Source organism: Manis javanica, chromosome 15 (assembly GCF_040802235.1).
Source record: "Manis javanica isolate MJ-LG chromosome 15, MJ_LKY, whole genome shotgun sequence".
Taxonomy (NCBI): Eukaryota; Metazoa; Chordata; class Mammalia; order Pholidota; family Manidae; genus Manis; species Manis javanica.
The window spans coordinates 77,365,098-77,375,971 of NC_133170.1; the positions used below are offsets into that span (position 1 = coordinate 77,365,098).

General features: G+C 56.7%; 1 protein-coding gene across 1 annotated transcript; it reads right to left on the reverse strand.

Moving 5' to 3' along the window:
• Positions 1–4,719: 4,719 nt before the first annotated feature.
• TMEM119 (transmembrane protein 119) lies at positions 4,720–10,135 on the reverse strand. Its single transcript, XM_017652981.3, has 2 exons — positions 9,987–10,135; positions 4,720–6,728 (listed from the first exon to the last, which is right to left on the reverse strand). Exon 2 carries the CDS (start codon positions 6,714–6,716, stop codon positions 5,883–5,885), a length of 834 nt encoding a protein of 277 aa, XP_017508470.3. The 5' UTR covers positions 6,717–6,728; positions 9,987–10,135; the 3' UTR covers positions 4,720–5,882.
• Positions 10,136–10,874: the final 739 nt, after the last annotated feature.

A 10,874-nucleotide genomic window follows, 5' to 3' on the forward strand; every position in this document is an offset into this window, starting at 1 on the left:
TGCCCAAGGGTCACACAGCTTCAACCCAAGTCATTTGAAACCTGCATCCATAACCACCATACTAACCCGCTCTACACACAGTAAAGTGCATTCCCATCTGTTAACCTCAGAGCATTCTGCAGTGGGGGAGAGACAGTGCAAGGGCTGTGGCCCTGGTTTTGCAAGTGAGGAACCTGTGCCCAAGAGGTGACTTACCCAGAGTCACACAGCCTGGAGGGGCCTAATTGGGTCTCCTGGCTACTTACTTCCGTGTCCCATTGCCCTGCCCTCCCCTTCCTGTCCCCGGTCCCCAACCCTTATGCACCCAGTCCCTCTTTTTCCCTCTAGACCCTCCAGCTGAGTCCAACTCTCCAAATTCTCCAGGAGAGGCTGCAGGTGGCCACCTCTAGAACTGGACCCTCCAGCCTTCCAGGGCACCCCCAGATGTCCCCGTAGGCCCCAGTGGGGGATGGAATGTCCATGCTGGGCACTGCGGATGCTCTGGCATTGGGACCCTGGCAAGAGCATATTTAAGAGCAGGGCTATTTTACACTTTGCAGCTGTCACTATAAACCCTGGACCCACTCAGGGAGGGAGAGCAGCTGCAGGGGAACCTCCTGGGCCCTGGAGCCAGTGCCAAATCCTCCTGCTATTTCTGAGCAGCCAGAGGAATCCTGAAATTAAAACCTCCTGAGAAAACGGCCAATCCCGGTCCCGCTGCAGACAGGCCCCATACTTCCCTCGCCCCAGATGACGAGCCAGAGATGAAGCACAGCAGAGCTGCAGGCAGCCCAAGACTGCCCACCAGAGACCTGGGTTCCTGCCCAGCTCTGGATGGACCCCAGCTCCTGCCTAGCCCTCAGATGCCCACATATAAAATGGGGGCTGGTTAGATCATCGGTTCTGAGACCCTGTGCACTTTAGAGATTCCCTAAAGGTGCATAACTCAAGCATTCCCACTATTTAAGGTTCCGTGCTGTGTGACCTTGGACAAGCTGCTTGATCTCTCTGAGTCTCTGTTTTTCTCATCTGTAAAATGGTGAGAAAGACAGTTGTAAGGAAGAAATGAAATAACATCAGAGTTCAGAGCAGCTTTATTTGTAACAGCCAAAAACTGGAAACCACCTAAATATCCATCAGGAGATGAACAGATAAACAAACCATGGTACATCCATACAAGGGAATACAACTTAACAACAAAGAGGAGTGAAATACTGACAGATACAATAACATGAATAAATCTCAAAAAATGCTGAATGAAAGAAACCAGGACCACCCTCCCCCCACCAAAAAAATGCAGTATGGTTCCATTTATAAGGAATTCCAGAAGATAAAAATGGATCATACTGATGGCCAGCCTATCAATAGTGGCCTGGTTATTGGCGACAGGGAATAAAGAGGGGCAATAAGACTACAAAGGGTTAAAAAGATACTTCTGGAGGTGAAAGATATGTCTATTATCTTGACTGTGGTGATGGCTTTATGAGTGTTCCCCTATGTCAAAATTATAAAATTGTACACTTTAAGTATGTGCATTTTATTGTGTGTCATTTATACCTTGGTAAGCTGTAAAAAGTAATATTGGTAAAGTGCTAGACCCATGCATAATGCTGAATTTATCAAGGGTGTCTATTCCTGTTATTAATCATTGTTAATATTAATTATTCCTGTTATTAATTTTTCATCTCCTGCATTAGGATATAGCCTCAGCTCTGTTTTGCTAACAGTTTCTCCCCAGTACCTGGCACACACTAGCCACATGTCAAATAGTGGTTGGCAAACAAAGGGTCTGTCACCCTGCTACTTGCTCCTGGGCCATCTCAGTACCCAGAGGGTAAATTAATCCCAACTGGGGAAGACAATGACAGCAAGCCTCTGTGAATGAAAACCAAGCCAGGCAGGATCCACAGTGCTGGGCAGTTGCTGCCAACACCCCAGGGGGCAAGGCAGGATTGAAGCAAGGATGCGGGACACAGGATGAAATGCAATGGACAGAAAATGCCATGGCCCTGCAGCCTACCATCAACAGAGGGGCACAGCCATGGAACCACAGACTTTCTAAAGTGAGGCAAGATTCTCAGTGCTGAAGGGCCTGCGCTGAAGAGCCAGACAGACCTGGGTCCAAATCCCAACTATGCCTGGCTGTGTGACCTCAGGCAAGTCACTGCACCCCTCTGACCCTCAGTTTCCTCATCTGTAAAATGGTGATAATGATATTGCTCATCTCTCTGTGGAGTGTGTTGTGAGGGTTGAATGTGGCTATGGATGTACTGGCATATATGTCTCCCTTCAGCCTTACATGCATGCACACATGTGCACAGACAGAGCACCTCCTGTGTGCCAGGCCCCATGCCAAGGGCTAGGAGACAGTGGTAGCCAGACCCCCAGGCCCCTCTCCCTGCAGACTCTGCAGTTTGGCAGTGACAACTACCCAGCTGCACCCTCAGACACTCTGAGTTACTGGTCTGGGTGGGACACAAGAGTCAGGAATTTTAAAGCCCCCAGGTAATCCAAATGTGCAATAGAGACCCCTGCCCGGTGGGGTATGATCATCTCTTTACACATGCAAACAGAGGCCCAGAGAGGAGAGGTGACTTGCCCAATGCTACACTTGCTAAGCCAGGCATCACCCAGCAATCTCACCTCAGGGCCCAAACCACCCTAAGAGGATCACAGAAGAGGAGCCCAGAGCCCAGCAGCCCAGGTGACGTGAGCCCTGCTCCGCCTGCCCTCACCCTGGACATGCCCCCTGCCAGGGGAATGCCCAGCACATTGGGCTGATGAGTGCAGGGCAGGGCAGGCGGCTTCTTCAGCACCCCACACCCCAACCACATCACCAAAAGCCCCCACTCCCACACTGAGCTGGGGTCCATGTCTTGGGATGGTTTTGCTCCCCGCCTCCTCCCACTACACAGTGACAGCAGGCCTGGCCCAAAGACAGACTCCTGGGCTGGGGGCAGCTGTGCGGTTTTACAAGCCCCAGGACAGTGGGGGTCTGTTCAGGTCCTGGCAGACTCCCGGATCCTTGGGAGCAGTGGGGGCCCTTATCCCCAACTAAAACCCAGCTTTTCCCCCCACCCAGCACCAACCCACAGGTGCCCCTACCCACGGTCTTCCCCCACCCACCGCTGCTCACTCTCTGCTGGCGCTGCCCAGATGTGTTCCCAAGACAGGCCCCTCTGGGAAAACTCCATCAAAGGTGTGGCAGCTGGTGGGAAAGGCTGTAAGCAGGAGTGGGGGCCCTGCTGTCCCCTCCCCGGGGGCTTCATTCACTCATTCATTCATTCATTCATTCATTCATCCAAACGACGGTAGGGCTCAATGGAGAACTCAAACTCTGGAATCAGACTTTAGGGCTGAAATCCTGGCTGTGTGGCCTGGGCAACTGACTGTACCTTGCTGGTCCTCTGTTTCCTCATCTGTGACATGGAAATAACATTAGTGCCCACCTCATAGGGTTGCAAATCTCCATGAATAAATGATGTCCAGGGCTTAGAGCAGTGTCTGGCACAGAACAGAACTCATTAATTGTGAACAATTATTATTATCATTGAGCCCATGGGACTGTGCAACGAGGGTGAGTGGAGACTGACAGGGAAGGCTCCCAGGAGGAGGGGACATCTAGGCCAGAATCAGAGGATGAGGGGTAGTAACCAAGGCAAGGAGTTGGGTGGAAGGGTGCCACAGGCAGAGGGAATAGTAGCTATAAAAGCTCATAAGTGAAGATGCTGACTTTGGACTAGGACTTGCACCACCTCCACTGTGCCCCCACCCAGTCCTGGGGACACAAGCTATGGCTAAAGCCACACATTCCATGTCCTCTGGAGGGCCCATTGAGCATTAATGGGGACACACTGACCAGGTTGCTGCTGATCAGGAAACTCACCCCTGCCTGTTCCCCAGGGATCTCCAAAGTCTACTTCTGTCTTACCTAGTCTTTGCCTGTCGCAGGGAAGCTCATGCACTTCCCCACCAGGCCCCAGTGCCTAGGACCCTGCAGGAGCTCAGGACCAAGGCAAGGTGGAATGGCTTGGTCGGAGCCACACAGCATCCGGTGTCGGCATTCTACTCTTCCTCTGTCCTTGGGCGGGAGCTGGTCTGGACAGAGAGAGGGAGGGTCCTTTCCCACTGTGTGAGACAGAGGCCATTGTGTGTTATGAAACCCAAACCCTGGCCCCCTCCGGACGGATGTGGGGTCAGCAGAGGAGAAGGGCTGCAGGGGGATGGCCTCCCTGCCCCCATCACCCTGGGGATCCAGCACGCACTCCCCCCACCCGGCCACATCTGGATTCCAGCTGGCAGCTCCAGGGCCGAGGGGAGGCAGTGACCACAGAAACTTGCCGTCAAAGGCGAGGAGGAGTCTGGTGGGTGAGGAGTCAAAGGCCAGGACTGCCTCCAACCCGAGGCACCCACCAAGGGTGCGGTGAGCCTGGCATTCTCACTGGGATCCAATCCGGTCCTCAGCCACTCTGCTGGGGGAGAGACTGACACCTCAGCCGGGGGCCCCTCCAGTGCTCACGCTGTCAGGAGACAGACACGGGGGGGCTCTGCCCTGGCCACAGGACGTAGCAGAGCTGTGCCCATAACTGGGGTCTGCGTGGCCACAAGCCCGCTCAACCTCGGGGACACAGGCTTCCACTCCCACTTCCCATGGGGACCCCCTTTCTTTCCTCCCTTCCCCACCCCAGTCACCCTCCCTGCCTTGGCCTTATTCTCCCTCAGAAAACCAGCTACGCAAGCCAGAAATAAATGTTTATTGTGCTGGTTCGTCATATCTCAGCACCTAGAGAGTTGTGCAGAGGTTGGGGAGCGCCATAAGGAGAGAAGACTCCCCAGAAACTCCCCAAATCAGGACGGAGCTCAGGCTCCCTCGTCAAGGACTGCAGAGCGCAGTGGACACAGGCTGCCAGACCACAGTGTGGGTGTAGTGCGGTGGGAACCCCTCCCCTCAGACTCCCTCAGGCTGGGGGGTCCCTCACACATAGCCTCCCCGCTTCTAGGCTGCTTTGGGGGCCTGCAAGAAAGGTTCAATTCACTTACCCCATTCCCAAAGCAGGGCCGGGATGAGAAGTGGTTCCCTAGGCAGAGATGCCCCCACACGCCTAACCCCTGAACAACCAGAAACTGGGGGCACCTTCAGGAACATTTAGAGACATTTCCAGAGTGTTTAAAGAGAAAAAAAAAAAGCACTCCATGGTCAAAAGGTCAAAAGCAGTTTGGGATAGATTAAGTGAAACCAGATTCCACAGGGGCCTCCCCTGTCGGACTTGTCAGAGCCCTGGGGGGCTCTAGGCGGGGGCGCGGGGGCAGAGAGGCAGTGTTTCCTGAACTCATTACACCTCAAAATCTCACTTCCATGAAGGGCCTCAGGGAACCCAGTTTGGGAATTGCTCCTGTAAGGCCCTGTCATGATGTGTGCAGGGGCACCTCAGAAGTTTCCTGATTAATTAGACCCCCTCTGCAGGGGCACCTGACTTAAACTGCACCAACCCCAGCCCTGCAGCCTCCTCAGAAACGCCTGGTTACCTGTGAAGTTCTCTACCTCCTTGGAAAAGCAGAGACCCACAGTACACGTTTCACAATGGACGCGGCTGATTTCATGCTCCGTGTTATCATGGTTGTAATGGGGACAACTTCCCATCCCGCCTCCCCAGAGGAGAGGGGCTCTGGGGCGTAGCCCTTTCGGACTGCAGGGGCAAATGTTTCTGGAACTTGATGAGATTCCTGGGATGGACAGGAGACCAGCATCTCTGCCTGCCGGAGGATCAGGACACGCTGGGATTTGCAGCAGGGGTCGGCCAGAGAGAGGTTGTCCGGGAGCAGTAAGGGCCGAGGGCCTCTCCATGCCCAGGGAGGCGACCGCTAGGGCTCTAACAGTCAGCGCCAGCAGCCCTGGAGGCCTGTTAGACACTGGGGGTGACACTGCCGCATGCACAGGGGCTCTCAGGGGCACCGGCCGGTTGCCTGGTTTCCTGGGCTATTGAAGCAGCTGCTTCTGGCTCCCTTTGACCTTCACTGGCCACCAGAAACCCCTCTGCCACCGCCGAGCATGGTTCCTCCGGCACCTCTGATTTCTCCGCGAGGACCCCACATCCCTGGGCTTCCTGGTCCTCCTGCTGGCTGCCTCTCTCCTCTTCCTCCCTCTTGCCCTCCACCCTGGCTCCATCTCCAGTGCCTGGGGCAGCTCTGGTGGGTGACTTGAGGTTCTGGGTGGCGGCAAGGATGTCAGCCTGGAGCTGCTGGGAGGAACCCAGGGCCTCGTCGGGCCGGCCATCGGGAGCCCTGTCCGGGACCTCGCTGAAGGCCCGGGGGCCCCCGGCCCGGTCGCTCTGGTCCACGTACTTCCTCTTGGGGAAGGATGAGGGGTAGTAGGCTGAGGCCTTGTGCTTCTGGCGGGTGATGACGGCGGCGCAGACGATGAACATCAGCAGGAACGCCAGGGAGCCCACCACGGCGATAAGCATCACGTACTGGCGGAAGAAGTCCACGATCCCATCCAAGAAGTTGATGGGGGGCTTGGGGCCTGCCAGGGGCGTGGGCTGGGGCCCCACTGATGTGGGGCTGAGAGCCGGGGTCCAGGGTGGTGGGAGGCTTGGGGAGGAGGCTGATGAGCCCTCAGTCTCCCCACTGCCCCCCGTGTCCTCCAGGAAGGTGGGCACAGAGTGGGCGGCCAAGGGCAGGGCCCTCTGAAGCAGCAGCAGAGACATGATGAGGCCACGGCCCACCACAGAGAGCATATTGCCAGGGACCTGTGGGGAAGCGAAGCAGGAGAGAGGTCTGGGTGGGACTCCAGGGTCTCAGGGGACCCTGAGAGGGTGCAGGGGACCCATAACATATTCTGGCAAGTTGCTTCCCTTCCCCACCAAACAGTGGACCCCATCATTCATATGTGGGGTTCACACCACCCCCTCCACTCCCCAGGACCTAGAGGGCAGGGGCTGCATTTTGTTTACCATGGCATCCTTGGGGCTTGGCACCATATCTGGTATACAGTAAATGCTCAATAAATGTGTCTTGACCGATGTGGTTGAGTTAATAATAACTTACTCTTTCTTACTTGCCATGTGCCGGGTGCTACTCTAGATTTCTTACATGGCTTTTCTAACTGAATCCTGAGGGCCACCGGATAGGGGGAGACGCTATTCTTACCCCCTTTTTCCAGGTGTGGAAACTGGGGCTCTGAGCGGGTGAGTGACTTCCTGAGGGAGAGCTGGGCTTTGGATGCAGGCGTGAGGGGAGACATGAGGGCCGGGCTGAGTGCGTGGGGAACCGAGTCACTGAGGGGGGTAGCCTCCCTCTTCTGGGGAACCATCCCCAGCAGCCCTGGCCCCTCTGGGGCCCTGCTCCCCTCTCCAGAAGCTTCCAGATTCTCTGAGCTCAGCAGAGAGCCTGCGTGCCAGGAGCATGCTGAGCGTGTCTGCCCCATGGCTAACCCTCACCTCAAGGCTCTGAGCAGGCCCTGGAGCCCCGGGGGAAATCCTCACGCCTGAGACAAAGTAGGAGCCTGCTGGGGCCTGAGTCCTGTGGCCACCACTAAACAGGAACCAGATGAACCCCACACCTCCCTCCCCCCATTGCATGGCTGCTTCCGACATGAACCCCCAGACCCCATCTGGCCCAGACAACCCAGCTGACTAATACATTCCTCATGGCCCAGGTTTACGGAGCCAGGCTTCCAAACACTAACTCTCCCCACCGGCCTCAGTGGGGTCGGGTACTCAGACAGGCCCAGGGGCTCCTTTCTGTGCCCCGAGGCCATCTCCTGAGAACCCCATCCTGACCCAGCCGAGGGCCCAGGACCCTCACACTGGATGGGGCTAGAAGCTCCAAGATGGAAACAACTTGGGAACCCCTGTCTGAGGCCCTCTCTCAGCAGCCCAGAGAAGGCAAGGGGCAGGCTCAAGGCCACACAGCAGGCTCCTGGGCTGGAGGAGGAAGTCAGGTTCCCAGCATCTTTGAGTGCCCAGGCCTCAAGCTCTGTTCTGGCCAGTGGACTGGGCATTTAGGACATGAGATGGTTCATGAGCTGGGCTACGGAGTGGCTTATTCCAAGTAACCTGGGGCCTCCCAATAAAGTGTCATTAATTGAAATTAATTGTACTGATGTAAATTTGGGCAAACTGGCTCAGATGATAAAAACAAAAGATAATTCAAAGACATAAAAAGAGGCAAAACTACTAAGGGGTCCATTTTAATGGTCATTCTGTCCTTTCCTCCCGGGCTCCTCATCTAAGCCTCTGCTCTTCCTGGATTCCATCCTGCAGAAGCCCTGAGACAGGTGCTATTATAGTGTCTCCTTCTTACTGATAAGGCCTGCCCGGCTCTGGGCAGTGACTTGCCCAAAGACACACAGATGGTGTCAGAGCCGGGATGTGAGAGTCCACACAGCACACAGACACACGCAGTGGACTGCACAGAGGAAAGGACCCCCCTGGAGCCTTGGGGTCAGGGGCAGTGGAAAAGGAAAGAGGCCACACAAACTCTTACTGGCTCTTCAAAGCCGAGACCCCAACTCTCGGATCCCCCACACCCTGCCAACCCCTCCTGCTTTCCTGGGAAGGGTGTAAGCAAAGCGTAGTGAGCCAGCTGGGCCTCGAAGCTGGGCTGTGCGTCTGTGAGCGATGAGCCCCCGGCCCTCTCTGGGCCTCAGTTTCCTGCCCACCGAACGGGACACTGACTAGGACAGGCTTTAAAGTGATCATTAAGCCTGTCAGCTGCCCCTACTTCCCTCTGGGAGAAGATTAGCCTCGTTTCTTGGGCCTGAATTTTTTCCAGGACTCAGAAACTCACAGGCTATTGGGATCTGGGGTGAGGCCAACCCCTCTCGTTTTACCTAAGAGGAAACTCAGTCCTGAGACTGGGAAAGGCCTGCCCGGGGTTGCACAGCTGGTCGGGGTGGAACCCTGAATGGAGAGACAGCTCGGAATACCCAGGAGAAGGCCACTCCAGCTGTGTCCTGATGCTGGGCATGTCACCTCTCCAAGCCTCAGTTTCCACACCTGTACAGTGGGGATAAGGCCACCTCCCCGGACTACCACTGGACAAAAACTAGCAGCACCTGGCACATAGGTGTCAATTAGGGGGTACCACGTTATTGCCCAGGACTTCAGCTTGGAGGAGGACCTCTCTTCAGAGCCCATCTCACTCAGGGTTTGTGGTTTTACAATGTGATGGCCTCCATCTGAGGTCAGGAATAGCAAATCCATCCCAAGGCCTAGGTACCCCAAATCCTGAGGCTATGGGACTGGAGCTGCTGCCCCACCCCCATCCAGGGACTAGGGCAGGGGGGAGGGGCAGCCCACAAAACCTGGCTTCAATTAGTGGCTTTTGGGGGCAAGGGTCTGGCTGAAGCACTGTACCCCTTGCCCCTGGGCAGCCAAAGACATGGACCTGGGCCCCTTGGAAAGGAGGCCTGGGGAAGGAAGGGGGTCCTGAGGGCTACACACACACACACACACACACACACACACACACAGAGCAGCATAGGGACACACAACATGCAGACACACACCACCAACTTGAAACGCACAGACACACCAACCCATCTCACAGCACACACGCATGCAGCGGCAGGGACACACAATACCCAGACACCTCCGAGTCACACAGTGCACAAGCATGGGTACACGGAGACAGCACACGGACACACAAGAGGCTGCTCCTCTGACACCATGTACACATATGCAACCCCTGACATGGGGACAAACCCATCCACACAACCTGCCCACTGACCACCCCAGTGTCCATTTCCCAAGAACACATTCCCCAACAGCAAGGCCACAACTACACACACTATAGCTGGCCCAGCACGGCACATGGGACACATAGAAGTGCACACACATCCTGCCACCCTCATCCTGAGCCCAGAGAACACACACACACAGAGCATCCACACCTCCAAACTCATACAGACCCAACATGCCTCCTGAAGTGCTTGCAGTCCCCGGTCCCTGAACTGCAGGACACCCACAGGCTCTCCAGACAGAAGAGGGGGCCCCAGGACTCACCAGTTCCTCCGCACACAGGCCGGGGTGCTCCCACCAGGTGGAGCGAGAGCGAGTGCCCGGCTGCTCCGGGCTGGCGCCACCGCCCACCCTCCTCCGAGCCCGCCTCCTCCCTCCTTCCCCCTCCCTCCTCTCCCTCCTGCCTCCCTCCCCCGGCCGCGGGGCCAGCTTGATTTCATTAGGAGGGTTTGGGGTGGGGGCAGGGGGAGGGGAGGGGCTGCCTGGGCCACACTCAGTGGCCCCTGCCCGCCACTCACACTCCCGCGGACGCCCCTCCACGCTCTGGGGACAACCAAATGGGGCACTTCCTCCCCGGCCCTGGGTCCCCAGGGCAGGCTGAGGCAGACAGACAACAGGGCTGCCCCCAGGGCTCCCCCAGAACAGTGAGCTTTCAAAGGGGACAAGGTCAAGGAGGTCCGGGGGCCCCTAGAAGCGAGGAGGAAAATTCCCCGGCCTTGGTTCCAGCGGTGACTCAGGTTTTCCAAGGCTTGGGGTCCGGAGCGGGAGCAGGGAGTGTTTGAGGGAGAGCCTGAGAAGTGGCCTGAGGCAGGGTCCAGACCCGAGGCGGGGAGCAGAGTGCTGGCACCCCCTGGCCAGTCCTGGTGGGGCTTTTCGGCTCTCCAGACCTCAGTTTCCCCATTTGCAGGAGGGCAGTGGGAAGCTTTCTGGGCTCACTCTGGCTCTGACATTCTAAGACCCAGGACTTCACAATACCCCGTGTGGGGCAGCTAGAGCAGGAGCCACGGCCCCCTGGCACAGGTGGGAAAGGGGAGCAGGGTGGACGCCAGCCATCCAACCAGGGAACCAAGGTGAGTCATTGGTGGGCTCCGAGCCAAGACCCTGGGCTGACCTCAGGGACCCGGCGGGTCGGCAGCCCTTTGCATCCACTCA

Bases quoted from the DNA above. Each gene is read 5' to 3' on its own strand.
- TMEM119 (XM_017652981.3), bottom strand. From the start codon at position 6,716: ATGCTCTCTGTGGTGGGCCGTGGCCTCATCATGTCTCTGCTGCTGCTT.